Source organism: Talpa occidentalis, unplaced genomic scaffold (genome assembly GCF_014898055.3).
Source record: "Talpa occidentalis isolate TD23 unplaced genomic scaffold, MPIMG_talOcc4v2.1 talOcc4.2, whole genome shotgun sequence".
NCBI lineage: Eukaryota > Metazoa > Chordata > Mammalia > Eulipotyphla > Talpidae > Talpa > Talpa occidentalis.
In genome coordinates, this window is record NW_023602073.1 from 72,275,770 (window position 1) to 72,293,965 (window position 18,196).

The following is an 18,196-nucleotide window of genomic DNA, read 5'->3' on the forward strand; positions in this document are numbered from 1 at the left end:
TGGGTAGCAACTTATCAGAATTAGGCCTGATTGTCTTAGAAAAAGCAATGAGATGAATTGCATGGGCCCCTTACAGTGGCATTGCTGCAGGCTATCTTCCCAGGATCTGATCGGTTGCTCTTTCTCCAGATAATGAAGACCATTTTCAACAGCAAAGCCAACCTAATTTGTTAAATGCCATCTTCCGTGTATTTTTCTTGTGGTAAAATATAGACAGCATTGTGGGCGAGGAGCAAGTCTGGGACCAAACTTGGAATTTCCTCTTTCCCCTTACTGCTTTTATTGTTATTACCACCGGATGCAGTGCTGCTGCGGCTTGGGGACTTAGGGGTACAGAATTGGTTCCTGGCCTGCCAGCGCAAGAGGGGTGTTGTAGGGTACCTAAGTCATGGACGAGTCCTTCGCGATGCATCTCAGGAATGTGAACATGTGTGAGTCAGCAAGCACCCTCGTTGGTGAGCTAGAACATGCCTTCAGGAGCAGAATGACCCGGAATGTGCAGATGTGGGTGGTGGGGAAAGAAGGCCAGATTTGAATCAGTCTTGGAACAGATGAAGTTTGGTTTTGTTTTTTCTTTTCCTCCAGAAAGTCTAGGGGCCTGCACCTAGGGCCCCCTGGGGTGCGTTCTTAGAAAGGAAAGGACCAGGGCTTACGGTCTCTTTCAGTCCCAACCCCTCGACCTTTTAGCTCCTGAAAGGGAGCTGTCTGGGTCTGCGCCCTGGGTGGAAGGAAGAGGCGTCAGTCAACTTCCTCGGCCGCAGCGGCGGGACTGCAGCGGTGGGTGAGCGGGTCGGCGCATCTCGTCCCCGGGCCGGGAAGGGGCGGAGCCGGGCGGTGCCCGCCCCCGGCGGTCCCCTCCCACCCGCCTCTCCCCCTGGCTGCTCCCGCCGCGGCCACAGTCGCCTGCTGGAGGCTGGTCGCCGCGGGCTGGGCCGGGCTGCGCTGCCCGCAGAGGCTTAGCTGCCGCGCATCGGTGAGTTCCGCCGCGGGAGGCGCGGAGCCGGCCGGGTTGGAGATCCGGACCGCGATGTTGGGGAGCCCGGGAGGGCGCGCACTGGGGCGGGGGGCGGGGAGGGCTGGCGGGAATGTCTGGATCGTGAGGTTGGGGGGACCCCAGAGCCCAAAACCAGAGGAGTGTCCAGAATCGCAATGTTGAGGAACCCGAGCCAGGGGGGCAGGAGTCAGTGCTCCGGTGTTGGGGACTCGTAGTGCCGGCCCCCGAGGGTGAAGTGACGGGTCGGGATCGCGCCGCTGGAGACTCAGCGAGCCCGAGCCTGGAGGATGCGGGGCGGGGGGGTGCGGGGTGGGGAGGGGGCGGTGTCAGAGCCGCGGCGCTGGGGAGCCGGAGCTGGAGGGCTGGGAGGCAGCGCTGCGACTTTGGGAAGCTCCGGTGTAGGAGTCTCGGAAGGTGGAAGGAAGGGGTGCCCTATTGGCATTCTTGGGGCGCCCTCCGCAGGGCGGAGGGTACAGAACCGGTAGGGCAGTGCGGAGGAGGGGAAGCCCGAGGTGGGCGGGGGGGAGCTCGAGGGGGGGGCAGTCGTGGGAAGGAGGCTTCTCCCACCCCAGGGGTGGGCTCGGGAAGCAGAGTTTTGCGGGGCGCTGGGCCAGCGGGGCGCTGCGGGGGGTGGGGGGGTAACTGGAGCGGGTTATGGGAGATAGGGGGTTGGAGGGATGGGAGAGGTTGCGGGGCGCGGTGGGGGGCGGGAGAGGTTGGGTGGGTGTTGGGTCAGGCACCGGGGAGGTCTGGGCCAGGGATCGCAGCGTCCTGGGTAGAACGGGGTCATGGACACCTCGCGAGGGCATCCACTCGAGAGACCAAGACCTGGCAATCCCAGAGCAAAGACCCGGCGCCCAGTGAGTCCGGGAGTAATGAGAACTAGGGGGTGGGAGGGACTGGAGAGGGAAGCGCCTCTGGAACACGAAACGGGGACCTGCAGGTAGCGGGGAGAGCAGCATCTTGTGCAGCCCTGGACCCTCAGGCCCCGACCCAAAAGGGGGAGCTCGGAGGCCCGGACAAGTTTCCCTGCATCGCGTATATTGCTGAGCTGGGATAGAAGTGATTTTGTCCAGGGACCTGATGAGGAGAATCTGGGCTTAAAGGAATAGTTGTGGAGGGTGATTTCAAATGTACAGGTGAGATCTATGTGTGTGGCAGGAATACCTTATAATAAAGGCGTTTGTTATTTCTATTTCCATATGTGTTGCCTGCTCCCTACTCGCCTTTACTCTAAGAGGTTTTTCTAAGTGAAAACAGAAGGAAATTTAGCAATGCGCACAGACTGCCCACAGATGCACCGCATACCCACGTAGAATAATGTACAGTTTTGAATTGTGTTAGTGAGGCCACCCTTGACTGAAGTTATGGAAGTTACCTGAATAGAAAATGGCCTGCCCTTGACTGCCCTCTTAACATGTCCACAGCCCTACCCGTGAGCTGCTGCACCCTTGCCCAGGTCACACAGCAGGAAACTAGGCTGCCAAGACTTCAGTGGATGGATCCAAGTGTGTCTAAAGATAAACAAATGACCAGTGCATTGTCTGACTTTTCTGTTTGTCTTGTGACACTGCTCCCTTTGATAAGTTGAAGTGTTGAGTATTTTTTATTAACTTATCCAATATGATTAATTATGTAAAATAAGTTTATTTGTCTTAAAAGTTTTATCAGGGCTTCCCTGGTGGTGCAAGGGGTTAAGCACAGCACTATGAAGCTAACCGAAGACTCTTAAGCATGAGTTCCATCCACTCCGGCCAGGGAGCTACTCATATGGCGCAGCAGACCTCTCCTGACTTGCCCGCTGCTCCCCTCAGCAGTGTACTTCAGTCAGTCTGCCTGTTCTGTTCCCCACTCTGTCTCTGGTGAATCCTCTCACCCTCACACCTCTGGCCTGTACTCCAGTTCTTGTATGCATAAATAAATAAATCTTAAAAAAAAAAAAGTTACAACAGGAAGATCCAGGGCCCAGGAATCCTATTAAGTGAATTTCTCCATTGGAAGGTTCCTGGCTTTGGGGTGCAGGAGGGGAGGAGGTGCACCCCCCTCCTTTCCCTTGTGTTCTAGATATAGGTTCCTCTTCTGACAAACATTGAGATTTGAGCTTCCTGGGAGGAACAAGTACTATAATGGTGGCCCATTATAATTCGTTGGACCCTTTCTTTTCTTCTGTCATTAGTTATGCAAGTTAACAGAAAGATGATTTGTTAATTTTACAAGTATCATTTCAGGAAAAACTTTTTTTCATTAAAGGGGATATCCATAACCTAATTGAATGGTACTATAAGGAGGGGTTGATAATCTTACTGAGAATCTTGTACCAAAATCTGCATTATCTTTATTGCTGCAGCATAATTATTCACTGGGATATAAAGCTAGCTGATTCTTCCAATTCTTTATCCAAATGTTAAAATAAATATGCCAGTATTTATACATTCAAATGAGTATTTCTTCCTCTCAGAAACCTCATCTTGGCAAGCTGTGCACTAATTCTAGTGATGCTGTCATTGCTGAGAATAATTTTGGAGCTCCTGCTTTGGAGTTGCTTTCAGACTTTGCGACACATTTACTGAATTGCCTCCATGATGGCAAGCCTTCCTCAGTTGGAAAAAAGCCAAACACCATGTGTGGCCAACTTTGGCTTCTGCGGTGGGGAATTGAGGTTATAATGGGTCATGCCCATTAAAGTAATGAAAGTCCTCTTGAAGTGCTGGCAGTGCTTAAAGGGGAATCCAGTAAAAGGTATGGTGTATGTACAGGATGGAAAGTAATTGCTTTGAAGTGCAGTCTTCATTTGGGTGTTCACGCACTGGCATGTGTGTAAAAAAAATTGGTCCTATTACCTTACTGGTTTTTGGGGCTGGAGAAAGTCGCTCTTTCCTTCCCCTTCCAGGTACTCTTGACCAAGCAGTTTCCATCAGTGTGCATTTTTACAGAAAACAAAACAAATAAACAAAAGACTTGTTTTTGCACAAAAGATTACCCAGACGGTAACTTACCCCGTATGTAATTAATACTTGGTTTTTGAGTTTTTATGGGAAAAGACCTATACAGAAACATGGAGAAGAGAATGATTTATGAAAATCCATTGTGATTTTGGGATTCCATGGTACACATAGTTAAAAATTAACATTAACATATCCCTCTTATTTCATTGTTTTCCTAAATTCTCATTTTTTTTTTCAGATTATATAACATAAAGCTTCAAGCAAACATGACTTGAAGCTTGCTTGATCTAGCTGTGATGTCAGGCAAGTTATTCTATATTTTTGGAGCTCAGTTTTCTTACCTTAAAATGTAGATGCTATTGAGTATGTACTTCACATGTGTGTGATGAAGTGTATATAAAATTTAGGCCCATAGAACACCGAGTTCAGTGCCTCACATAAGCGTTCAATATTTCAGCTATTTTCGTTCTCAATAGCTTATGATAGTTTTATGTTAAAATTCCTTTGAAGCCATGTGCATATTTAAACTTTTCTCAGATAATGATATTCCCTTCAGCTGGGCTTTGCAAATGAATATGTGAGAGAGAACATTTTGTTTTCAATGGTTCTTAGGAGTGTCAAAGAGTGACCTTAAAAGCCACCAGAGCTAGCTACATTATTTGAATTCAGATTTTTAAAAAATTAACATTCCTGTTTTGATTGTGTGTTAGGTAAAAGCTTATTGAAAATCTGCAGGAAAAAAGTTTAAGTTTCTCCTATAATTTTTCCTTTACCCAAGAAAATATTACTTTAATGGAATAACTATAGTTCTCTTGGCTTGTGTTGAAAAGGAGAAAAATTTGTTTCCATTAGACTTGAATTTTGCTCTGCTTTGTTTTTCAAGTGATGGTGAAAAGTAACTTGATACTCAGCTCTTTTATAAATATCAACATAATTATTTTTAGATTTAGAAATTTTATTAATTGCAAACTGGGAAGATACAAAAATGTGGGGAAATAATTTTATCTTCATTTTAATCAAATGGTTGGGGTCGCTTTGAAATAGGTTTTTCATGAAATGTGCAACATTTAGTGAGAATCCTCTGCTTCAGGCAGGTAAGGGCAGAAGACCGAGAGAGGAAGAAGAGGCAGACTTTGTCTCCTGAGCTTCACGTCCTGTGCTCTCCTGCATTCTGCCCTGGTTCTGCTTGGCTGCTCTCTGTAGGCTGCACATCACTCCAGCCAGAACAGGACAGTCCCCAGACTGCTCTTGTGTAGAGGAACCAGATGCTCAGAATGGAGAAGCCCAGACATGGGCTCCTCCTCTGACTTGAGTCTATCTCCAGGCCCAGCGTGGTCAGGGCTTCCTCTGCTGCCTGAGCAGGCAGTGAGCTAAGGCAGTTTCTCTTTACTTTTCCTTCACCCCGCTGACTCTAGCACAACGTTCCTTTAAGGGTCCCTTCACTCTTAACAAAATACTCCAAATTCACTCCAGTTTTTACCCTGCATGGGGTTTCCTGGCCATCTGGAAGGAGAAAGGAGGCCTCCAGTTAAGCCCAGGGTCCCCTTTGATCTTCATTCCTTTCTGTGTTTTCCTCATGCTCGCTGGAGCCACAGGAGTGAGTAATACACTCCAGTAACCAGCAGCAGAGCAGTGGGGTGGCAGGGGCAGCATTCCTGGGGTAGAGTGTGTAGCAGACTGATGTAAATAATGCAGTGGTGTTTCGGCTGTGAGCCAGAAACCATTAGTTTTGTCATTTTTGGTGCTCACTGTACTATAGGCTCACATGGACTAAGAATAATGATGCCCCCACTTCACCCCAAACCATTGATTAAGAATCTTGGTAAGCAGGCCTTGGGCAATGGATTTTTTTAAATGGCCCTCAGATGTTTCTGATACCCAGTGAGAGTTGAGGGTCAGGACCATGCATTGTGAAATCAGTGACCTATATTTTTAACAAAAGAAAGAAAAAGGGGAAAAAAAGAAGCAGATCAAATCTGAAATATCAAAATAACCTAGGTATTGTTTTGGTTTTTTCTTTTAGTGATGACTGTCTGTCTGCTTGCAGTGTAAAATGTTTCTTCTAATGGACTGCAGTCCCAAATGTTTGAAAAACATTGTTCTAGAACCTTTTGGGTATTTAATATCTATTGATAACTTTTTACCTCTTTCTGTATTTCTTTGCATGCATCTGCAGAATAGTTTTCTACAAGTTTTTATATGCCTTGTTAAATAAGACTTTTGTAATACAGGGAGATCTAGAGGGCAGATATTATCATGTAGATTCTTTTGACAGATGAAGGAAACTTGGAAGGGAAGAGGGTAAAAAATTGTGAAAGTCACAATGAGAACATGGACTCAAAAAGGACTCAGATCTGGGGTTTCTGATTACTGCTATGGGTTTCTGGCCACCACATTTTTCTGTCCCTTCTGAGTAGCAGGTCCAGTGAAAATGTACAGCATGAGCATAAAGCAAGTTCAGCATCATAACTATTTTTATCATATTTATTATATCATAATTATTTTTTTCAACATCATAATTATCATTTTTATTACTATAATGACCGCCTGAGCAGTTACTAGTGTTAAGAAATAGATTCACATCATCTCATTTAGTTCTCAGAATAACCCTATGAGATGGGTATTTTTATTAGCCCCGAGCAGAACTGGCTTCTGACAGCAAGTCCAAATTCTTTGCTTATTGCCTCGTCATTGTGTTTGTTATTGCCTTGATACTGAATTGGTGGCATTTCCCTAGCTTCTAGACTTTCTCGGGCAATTTAAATAGGGAAATGGTTGCATGTCTTTTTTTTTTTTTTTTATGGTTGTATATCTTAGTCAGCTTATGGTGCCCCCCCCACACACACACACACACACATACAGCCATAGACTGTGTGTTTTAAAAAAAACTGAAATTTATTTCTCACATTTCTGGAAACAAGGAGTCTTTGAGTCTAAGAGAATACCCAAGATCAAGGTGTCAGAGATTCAGTTCATGGTTGCCTTCTTGCTGTGTCCTCACACGGTACAGGGAGGGAGGAAGGGCAGGTCCTGAGAGCAAGAGAACTCTCTTCCTCTACTTAAAAGAACACTGATCCCCTCAAGGGGACCCCACCCTAATGACCTCATCTAAACCTAACTATTTCCCCAAAGTTCCCTTTCAAATACCATCATACTAGTGGTTAGGGCTTAAATGTAAGAATTTAGGAGGGACACAAGCATTTAGTTTCTATCATCTTAGTACTTGTAGCTTTCAGTCAGTTTTACTTGTGGTGTGGCTGGAAGCCTCCACCTCCCAGTGGCTAGGGAGGAAATCCCTCTCTGCTGCCCAGATTTACTTTATGGAACACTGTCCTAGCTGTTTGTGATACTTAGTGCCATGAATTGCTGAAATTTGTGGCATGGCTTGAGAAGTCCTGGATGAGAAGGAACCTGAGCACTAATCCTTGTGGAATGAGAGCTTGACGGACTTCTTGGTAGTTGGGGAACCAAAGGCTGTCTCACGTTCATTCATCAAATTTTAAGGGCGAAATCTGTGTTAAATACCAGGGTTAGAATGATGAGCAAAAATGCAATCCCTATCCTTAGATACATAATTTGAAGGTAAGTTTTGGAGATGACTCTGCTTCAATGGTAAGCAAGGAAAGTGTCATGGTTTTGTAGCCTGTGCACAGGGTTAAAATCATCTGAACAAACTCAGGCTGTGTATGAATGCTAGTTGGTTATTTAACTCAGAAGCTTAGAGTGGAAGAACAAGATTTCGCATTATCCCACTTGACATTGAGAAACCGTATTTCCCCAAAAGTGGGCAATCTGTTGTAAGTCAGCTGGATTAGAGGGTCAGGTTGATGTAGCCTAGGAATTAAGGAAGACTTCTCTATGTGTCTGGAAGGTACAAACTTCTGAGCCATCTACAGAACTAATAAACTGTCCCTTTCTTCTTGTGTGAGGAAGATTCAATGCAGTATTTGTTGAATGAATGAATTAATAACTATGATGAATGTGAATCTATAATAATTAAATAAAGGAGACTTCAAGATTTCAAGAAGACCACATCTTGAGAAGGACCAATTCTGGTTTGCTTCCTTTTCTAGACTGAGCTCGTTCCTGGCTTTAACCAACACCCCCAGTTCTTAGGACTGTAAGAATTTGAAGGAGGTCAGAGGTGGGGTTATTGACTTAAGAGGTTTTGTTGATATGGAAATACAGCTAGCATTAGGCAGTGACATTTATCCTTCTAGTGTGATATAGTCCAAGATTAAGAAAAGCAATGAAGAAAATTTCTCTATTCTCGTAGAATGGAGAATGTATTGCTTTTCCTCAGCAGCTTGAAGCTGTGTATTTGCTCAGTTCTTAACACCAGATATTTGAGTCTAAGAGAATACCCAAGAGATTTGGGATAAATCTACATTCAGGAAACTGTAGGACTACACATCCCCAAACCAGTTAAAGAGGGAATCAAAACACACATACTTTACCGAACATTGCCTGTAGATTATACTTTTGTGAAAAATGAAACTTGTTGGTGAAAACTATCTTCTCATCATTTTCTTTTTAGACTTATTCTAAAGAGAATTGCTAATGTTGTATAGAATGTAGGGGAAAACAGGGCCTTCCCAGTGGTACAGGGGATTGAGCGCAGCGCTGTGAAGCTGATCGCAGCCTCTGCAGCACGGGTTCGATCCTGGCCGGCCAGGGAGATACCCACATGGTGCAGCAGACCTCTCCTGCCTCACCCATTGCTCCTCTCAGCAGCGTACTTTGGTCCATCTGCCTGTTCTGCTCCCCACTCTGTCTCTGGTGAATCCTCTCACCCTCCTGCACATCTGGTCTGTACTCCAGTTCTTGTATAAATAAAACTAAATCTTTAAAAAAAAAAAAGAGTAGGGGAAAAACAAAGGATAATATAAAATCAGTGTAGGAGTTAGAGTGGCTCTTGAACTAAGAATTTATATTTTTTATGGTGTATCTATATAACTCTGTCCAAATAATTCAGTCCAGGAGTCCCATCTTAAGTTTTTTATTCCTGTAATTAAGCAAGATAAAAGCATCAGTATTTTTTTTTTCTTGAATTGCCAGGAATCCTAAGTAATTTAGAAAGTGGATTTAGCCAGTCTCATGCCTGGGCTGATGCCAGGATTGGAACTGGCTGCAGGACCAGAATGTCACCCAGCAGACAGGTTCAGGTAAGGCCCCAAGAATGTCACTGAAACTGGGTGGCATTTCAAGAAGGTCGAAACTGATTTATTAAATCTTGGGTTAGTGAAGAGATTCAGGTTAATTAAAAATACGATAGGTATTTCTTGGATTGCATGGTCTTTCTTTCTTTCTCCTCCCTCTTTAAAACATCCTGAGGGCCTCCCTAGTGTCTCAGGCAATTGAGCGCAGCGTTGTGAAGCTGTCCACAGCTTCCGCAGTGCAGGTTCGATTCCGGCCAGCTGGGGAGATACCCCCATGGCGCGGCAGACCTCTCCTGTCTCGCCCGCCCTCCCTTTAGCAGTGTATTTCGGTCCTTCTGCCTGTTTTGTTCCCCGCTCTGTCTCTGGTGGATCCGCTCACCCTACTGCACATCTGGCCTGTACCCCAGTTCTTGTATGCGTGAATAAATAAAACATCCCGAATTTTGACTTATTGCCTATGGTTCACATTCCCAGAAATAATGTCACATTCTGTGTTTCTGGTGTCAATTCCCAGGATTATGACAACTTTCTACCACATCCGGGATGTTCACATTCTAGATCTTGGCACTGGAGAGTCATTTTGACAGGAATACTTCAGGAGAAGCAGGAAAAAAAGGAAATAGATGTTTGGGAGGAGTAAATGGAAGCATGTCAGAACAGCAGAGGTAGGATTCAAACAGGAAATCTGTCAGTTCATTATTGATAGGAATTTTCTGACCACTTAATAAGTGCTTAAAACCCTGTTAGTCACTTTGAGAGATACAAGAGAAGTATATGGTTTTTGTGTTTAAGGAGCATCAAATACATTTGCAACATCAAATTTTTTCTTACGTGAAGGGGAAAGAAAACTTCAAACCATGTATAGTGTGTGCTGGGTTGTGAAGCACTGCTGGTAGGTATAGGGCCACTCGGTTTAGAAAGGGTAACGTTGGGGCCTCCCTGGTGGTGCAAAGGGTTAAGCATCAGCACTACGAAGCAGTCTGCAGTACAGCATAAGTTCCATCCTCGGAGGTGACCCACAAGGCACAGCAGACATCTCCTGCTTCCCTCAGCAGTGTATTTCTGTCAATCCTCCTGTTCTGCTCCGCACTCTGTCTCTGGTGACTCCTCTCACTCCCACACTTCTGGCCTGTACCCTAATTCTTGTATGCATAAATAAATAAATCTTTTTTAAAAAAAAAGGGTAACATCAACGTGAGCTCTAAAAGTCAGAGTGGGATTCAGAAGAAACAATTTGAGAGAGATCTTGAAACAGGGGTAACATTTAGATAGAGAAGCTGGCATTTTCGATGAGAAAAATGGCTTAAGCTGCAATACAGAGGTCAAAATCAGAATGTGTATGTAAAGGCTCCAAGGAAATTGCTCCATTGTTCTTCATATCACATGACCTCACTTCATATGTTATGTGTTTATACTGTCTTCTGTCCTGAATCATAGTGGACAGCTACATGAGAATTACCCAGGGCAGGGTTGCAACTCTACATTCCTTTTTTGCAGTTGGATGTTTGAAGAAAGGAAAGAGAAACTAAATCATTCATTAAAAATATTTTTCAAGGGCCTACTATAACCTTGACACAACTGTTGTAGGTATTAGAGACACAGAGATGGTTAGGATCCCTGCTTTAATGTAGCAGATTTTCTCTTGGGGGAGACAGACCATAAAAAAGTCAATCAGGAAATAATATCAGGTAGTGAACAATGCTATGAAGAAAAATAAATCAGGAAAAAGAGTGTGTGCTGAGTTTAGATAAGGTTAAGGATAAAGATTTCAGAGTAGAAGGGAGAGATCTTATACTTCCAAAATAGTAACTACAATGTAAACTACTTCCATAAAAAATTTACTGAAAAAATAAAATAAAAGATTTTAGTGTGTCCCTAAACTTCCCCCAAGAAGCCTGGATTTCAACTGAAGTTTTTGCTAATAGAATTCCAACTTCATTGTTTACACTCATCTGTTGACCCTCTCAACTACACACACACACACAATTATTCAGTAAATGTTTCATAATGGTAATAACACTGGATGGCTGAATGGCCTGGTTAGATTTGAATTGGACTTCTTTTTATAATTTTGTTTTAAATTTAAAAGATGATGTCATCAGACATTTATGGAAGGAGAAGAGGGAATCACAGGTACTGTGTAGGTACTGATGTCAATAACATAGTTTTCTATCCATCAGCAATATGGAGGAGAAGATTGAATGCAGCTGCATTGAAACTGTCACATGAATGAGAAAGAAAATATTCAGCTGTTTATAATTATGTGGCTGTGCTACTTCTCATGATTTGGAGAGCCACAGAGTCTAAATATTAACCAGGTTCCACAGGAGATAATTATAATATATTCATCCTACATAGAGGCCTACAAAGATAGAATAGCTGTTATATATTAAGCAATTACTATGTGCCAGGCATTATGCAATGCTCCTTGTTTACATTGTCTCTAACCCCTGAAACAACTTTAGGAAGAAGGTATCCTAGTTTCCAACTGAGAAAAGAGATGTAATAGCCCAAGGCTATTACAATTTGTAATATCTGAGCTGGGATGGCAGAGGCCTTGTTTGTGAGAAGGCACAGGACAGATGAGCTTGGATTTAATTAAGGGCTCCCATAAAATGGAGATCTAGCCTGAAATTGTCCAGGGTGGGGTATCCTGTCCCTCCTGGTATCACCCAATGTAAGGAATTCCTTAAGCTAGGAGTTTCTAGCTGAAATTATGAAATTATGCATGTAGTTGCCTGAACCTACTGGAGGCAGAGGGCTGAAGATGGGGGCCAAGGGTGAGGGTGAGGGTGGGGGTGTGCATTGAGCATTTTTCATTATTTCATGTGGCTACAAAATTGTCAGACAGCTGCACAGGCCGTCAAAACTAAGAAGTGCTTTGCTTTCAGCTCAGTTGAGAGCTGCTGCATTTGGAGACATCCACCAGCTTATCTGATTTGAAATTTGACTTGTGATTATGTGTATCTGACTAGTATGGAGTAATTAATTTTGAATGGATGTGACTGTTTTAGAAAACTTCCAACGCATAGAAAACTAATAATAATCAGTTTGAAGCAGTTTTGATGGTGAAAGTTTGGGCAGTAGCGGATCATTTAGGGTTACAGTGAAGTTAGTGTGTCGGCCTTTCCTGCTCCCCCCACCAAACACTACTGGCCCCACAATGCACCCACAGTGCTCCTGAAAAGCAGACTGTGATCTCAGCGTTTGCCCCCAAGATCCTTTCTGATGTAGATAGAACCCATCATATTTATTGAGCACGTACCATGTACCAGCAGCTTGACGTGTATTACCTTCTCTCTCAAACTTTCTGTTATAGAAAATTTTAAAAAGACCGTGGTGGAAGGAAAGGTATAATAAAACCTTTGTTTTTATTAAGTGCTTATCAACCAGCTTCAACAATGATCACTTATGGCCAACTTCCTTTGATAATACCTTATCCAAATGATTTTGAAACAAACCTCAGACATCATATCATTATTAATGAGCATTTCAGAATGTTTTTTCAAAGATAAAGACTCTTCTAATTCTTTAAACTTCACGACAGTATTAGCCAGGTAACATTGTACCCTTATTCTACAGAATAAAGACAGAAAAGCACAGGAAGTTAAATTACTTGCCTGAGGTCACCCAATCTGTAAGTGTCAGAGTCAGGATTCAAACCCAGTTTACCTTAACTAAGGAGCCCATCCAGTTATTATATGGTTTCTACTCGACCTCTCTGCCGTAGTTAATCCTACACTGTGGAATTGGGTCCTGGGAGTAGAAGAAACTCCCAGGGACATGACTTTTGGTTTCTGTGACTTCAGCCATGTAACCCTTGCTACAAATTGGGTCTACTTCGGGCCGCAATGACTGTGAAAGGCTTGGTATTGTCATCTCCAGGAACAAAAGCACTCACCTGAAATATTAGTGGATTGTATTTGGGCAACACAACTGATAAAGCAGTCAAATCACTATTGTGATAGTGTTTGAAATGTTGAATCAATGCAAATGAAAAGGACCCGGGCAGAACACATGCCAAGCATTGGATGGTGGCTGCCAGGGAAAGTAAAAGGTTTCTTTTAAAATGAATTTTCCTTTGGTTTTTTCTTTTAGCTGAAAGCAGCAGAGTCTTCCCACTGAGTCTTTTCAGTTTGTTTCTAGCATAGCTAATTGTGTTTATTTGTCTTCAGAATCACATGCCTGCCTCCTCTCCCTTGCCTTTTCTTGCGGTCTCTCGCCTGCTGTGTACGACTGTGCTGCCAAAAGTGTTCTCCTCACCTGGGAGCCAGTTGGCTGACAACACAGAGTAGATGCTGGGAAGCCAACTCGAGCTCTCCAGAGAGCTGACCTGGCCTCTGGTGCCCAAGTCTATCTCAGGGGAGAGGGAGTGAAGCTATATAAACTGGCTATGAAAGGAACCAAGTAGGCACTCACTTGGTGTCCATCAGGACTAAGAACAGAGCAGAAAGCAAGTGAATATTGTGGTTGATTGATCAAGAGAGCTTTGCCAGTTCAAGTTCAAGAAATCGACTCTCCATTGTTCCTATCAAAATGAAACATCACACTGACTTTTCTGCTTAATACTTTCCTTTATCTTTGGGACCATGGACATTTGTATGACTCTCAAACCTCAGTTTCCTTTCCTTCCCCCTTACCTGTACAGTCGTGCCTCAGAAGCCATGTAAGTCCTGGCGAAGTACCCAACCCTTTTTTAACCCTTTCACCTGTGGAGTTACCAAAATGTAGCGTGGTGCTTGTCAGGTTACTGTTGAGGCAGAGCCTAGAAATTCCACCAGTGGCTCTTCCAGGACATGCCAGCAAAGATATCAGCCAGTTCCCTTTTCAGGGAATATGTATTGGTTGCTAAAAGCTAGGGACCAGCTCTCCTTTTTCACCAAAAAGCATTAGGGAGGGGAATGTTATCACCCAACAATGCCTTTCTGAAAAGCAGATGACAAGAAAGAACACTTTAACTGCTAGTTTACAGAAGGACTGGAGGTTATGACTCTCCCTTTTAACCCATAGTAGGTTTGCAGATTGGGTTGTTGATTGGTTGGTTACTCAGTAAGACTAATTAAAGACATTCTTTTCATAGGAGAAACAAAATGTTTAATGCTCATGGGTACTATAAAGGAAATGGAAGCCCAGAGCCTGTCCTTAAGGAATTCCTAATCTGGTCTAGCAGTTGTATTAAGCTGAATTTAGATTCAGTGTAGTTTAATGAGATGTGAAAGCAAGAGAAACCTAGTGCTAAGTTGTAATTAACTCACTCTCAGTTGACTAACCATTGCTTTACTGTTGAAGGAATTTGGAGGATTTTAAGACAATGTCTATGAAACTGCAGGACTTTCTTGACAGAAGATGTTCTAAGTATTCAGGACCCTGTTATAGATAATGTTCTGGGTTGTAAGAATGGCTTGGGTCAGTTATAGTGGCCAGAAATCATTACAACCTCCCTCAGGCCTAGCTGTCTTCAGGAAGATTGTCAGAGGCTACCAAGCTGCTGTCTGAGGGGTTAACATCAGGCTGTGCATGCCATCAGTGTGGTTTTCTCTTGTCATTTGAATAAACAGTACATTCTTTTGCAAGAAAGTCAAACCAAGACTCACTTTGTGACCCTTTCATAGCAAGGACCAACAGAGGTACCTTTCCTTTTTAGAAGTTTCAAGGGGAAAGAGTGGTGGTAGGGGTCAGGAGAGAGATATCTTATAGGTCAAAAACAGTATTAGATTGGCCAAGTACTTTGAAGATTTTTTTTTTTTAAATTGGGTTAAATTTAGAGCCCTCTTTCTTAATTGTGCACATTTATTTATCAATGCTTATATAAAATTCATACTTAGGCTGAAATTGCTTCTGACTTGCTATATTTCTTTACTTACTCTATTTCGATGTCCTGTAAAAAGAGATCAAAAACCTAATTAGCTGTTTTTTGGGAATGCCCAAAGTAATTGAATTCTCTGGGGGTGAGAGGCTGATAAGGCTGAAATAGCAAGATGGGGAATAATGGCAACTTCTCAGTACATACTACTGTTCTTTGTGGAAGGGGGCACAGGCACAATGAAAATGAAACTACAAGTACTGACCTTGACTTTTCTGGTAACAATAAGTGCTTGTCTCTTCCAAGGACCATATGATCTGTGAAACTTGCTGGAATTGCTGCTGGCTGGTGCTGCATCTTTTGTTTTCTCAAGGCACCCTGGGGACTTTAAAAAATACCCCTTTGGCTACAAAGTCATCTTATTTTGAAACATCTTATTTGAATGTTAACTTGATGGCAAACATATAATATTGGTTATTAGACACTGAATGAGCTTTAAAATTGGAGATGACACTTTCTGGACTTACGGTCATCTTGTCCTAGACTTATACCTATATATATGTATACATATTGAACTATATTCAGATATCTCGAGTTGCCTGCCTTTATTATTCTCAGTTTACAGATGGTACTGCTGGTGCCAGAAGGATTGTGGTTTAAGAATGGGATTCATTTAATTTGATGAGAGTAGGATTTGAATCTTCTGCCTTCCAAATCACTTTGTCTCCAAGATCAATACAACCTCAAAAAAGAGAAAGTTGTCTGTCTTACAATGGTGTTTATAATGGATGTGCATTGTTGATATTAATGACAGAGTATTTAGTACAGTATAGCTTCAATAAATCAAAGTCTTCAATTAAACCAATTGTAACTGACATACTCTACTTTGGAAAAAAAATGCAGCAAAGTAAAGTCCTATTGCAATTTTAATTTTACTTCCAAGTAAGTCCCTAGACCTCTTATAGAAACCATTCAATCTTTTGACCATTGGTGCTTCCATCTTCCAAGCTGCATAGAGATCACTAATATCCAGAGGGCAATGAAGGACTTGACAGCACTGAATTATCAAAATTATATGCAATTACACACTTAGGAAAATGCATGTTAGAATGATTTTCAATAAGTGATGTTGAAACAAAGCATTTTGTGAAAAGCGTAGATGTTCAGGGCGTGGCCACTGAAATAAAGTTCTTTGGTACATACTCTCTACCACTTCCTAGCTAGGTGACTTTGGACAAAGGCATTGGTCTGTTTCCTTATCTGTACTTCATTTCATAGAGTTATGAGGAGTAATGTGCAAAGAACTTGAAACTTCTCTTCACATCATAGAACAAGCATTCAGTATTTGTTAAGTCCTTATAATAACTATTATTGGCAACAGGATAATGAAAAATACCAGATTAAGGTGAAGGAAAACTATATCTCTGATGTTAACACCTTGGTGCTGCCATTTGCTGAGATAGAAGCAAGGCAGATGGGACAGAAGCAAAAGAAGCTCAATTCTCTTTTGGCTCTTTTTCAAGTGTCTTTGTTACAGCCAAGGAGAGATATCAAATAGGCATTGGATATATCCTATTCCAGATAATAACTAAGTTTTCTGTGTACTACAGATTATCTCCTTGACTTTCTTAAAGAGTTCTTGTGAACTCAAAAAAAAAAAACCAAAACCCCACCTAAATTCTATGTGCTTCAGAATTTCTATCTGAACAATATAAAACATAATTATGGCACACAGTGAACATTCAGTAAATATTTGTCAAAGGGATAATTGCTTTCAAAGGGTCCTGAGTAGCTTGGATAAAGGTAATGTGTGTGTGTATGTGTATGTAATGATCAAAGCCAGCTAGAGATTTTAACATAGAAAAAAGGAAATTAAATGCCAGTGTGCTTTCAGTATGTCTTTCTTTCATCTATCCATTTATTCATTCTTATAATGGATTTTGCTGAGCATTTACTGTATGCCAAATACTGTTGTAGGTGCATTAGTGAACAAACTAGACAAAGATCCCTCTGCTAATGGGACTTACATTCTGGGCCAGCAGTGTGAGTAGGTATGTAAGACAATAAACAAATAAAAAAGAATAATATATTAACCTCACACCCAAGATGGCTACAATTAAAAATTATAAATGTGCTAACAAGGAGCAATTGTAACTCCTGTGCATTATTGGTGGGTATACAAATGGTGCAGCCATTATGGAAAGCAGTGTGGCAGTTCCTCAAAAAATTACAAACTAGAATTACCTATGACCTAGTAATTCCATTTCTGAGTATATACACATAAGAATTGAAAGTAGGTCAAATTCATAGAGACAGAAAGTAGAAGGGTGTTTCCCAGAGACTGGAACAGAGGGAAATAGGAATTGTTTAATAGGTTTTGAGCTCCAGTTTTGCAAGATGGAGATTGGTTGCACAGCAATGGAAATGTCCTTAATGCGACTAAACTGTACGTTTATTTTTTTTAGATTATTATTTATTTATTTATGAATACAAGAACTGGGGTGCAGGCCAGAGTGTGGGAGGCAAAAGGGTCACCAGAGACAGAGTGGGGAGCAGAACAGGCAGATCTACTGAAATACACTGCTGAGGGGTGCAGTGGGTGAGACAGGAGAGGTCTGCTGCACTGTGTGGGTTATCTCCCTCGCTGGGGATTGAACTCATGCTGCAGTGGCTGGCAATAACTTGATAGAGCTAAGACTTTAACCCCTGTGCCACCAGGGTGACCCTAAACTCTACCTTTAATAATGGTTATGATAGTAAACTTTATATTGGGTGGATTTTGTACAATTGAAAAAATTTTGAGAAAGAAAATAATATAAGCCACAAGGTGAAAAGCCTACCAGAAACAAAAAGTAGAGCAGAATAAAGGAGCTCTAGGGTGCTGGGAAGTGCAAAGGTGGGATTGAGTCAACAGGGTGGTGGGGAAACCACCTGGAGAAGATGAGGTTTGAGCAGACTGGAAGGAGCTGTCTCTTGGCAACTATTACCGAGATCTAAATCTTTCCGGACCCAAAGGTGGTGTATGGCAGTGCCCAGGCAGTGATCAAGTGATATATATCTGTGAAATTGACATCCCTGGGCAGCTGAGGCAGAAACTGAGGATACTGAGCATTTCAACTCAATTGGAAAACCGATCCAGGCACTCAGGTAACACTGGCACAGAGTATAATCAGATGTCATGTGAGACTTGATTCTGTTACAGTACAGAGATATGGTTCTTATCCTTGGTCCTTTCTAAAATCAAACTTGGTAAGTTAGAGGCAACAGCACTTTGATTTTGTAGTTATTCCTAAGC

At 42.5% G+C, this 18,196-nt stretch overlaps 1 protein-coding gene across 4 annotated transcripts in view; it reads left to right on the top strand.

The window, feature by feature from the left end:
* The first annotated feature begins 898 nt into the window (after positions 1 to 898).
* PAQR8 (progestin and adipoQ receptor family member 8) overlaps positions 899 to 18,196 on the top strand; it is a 35,881-nt gene continuing 18,583 nt past the window's right edge. The window contains exons 1-2 of one of the 4 annotated variants that reach the window (XM_054698862.1): positions 934 to 973; positions 4,178 to 4,242. In XM_054698862.1, coding sequence (XP_054554837.1) covers positions 4,236 to 4,242 — 7 coding nt within the window. In that variant the 5' untranslated portion in view covers positions 934 to 973; positions 4,178 to 4,235. Of the gene's footprint in view, positions 974 to 4,177; positions 4,243 to 9,290; positions 9,764 to 18,196 lie in introns of those variants that run through there. The other 3 variants (XM_037519861.2, XM_037519860.2, XM_054698861.1) reach the window with 3 other exon arrangements.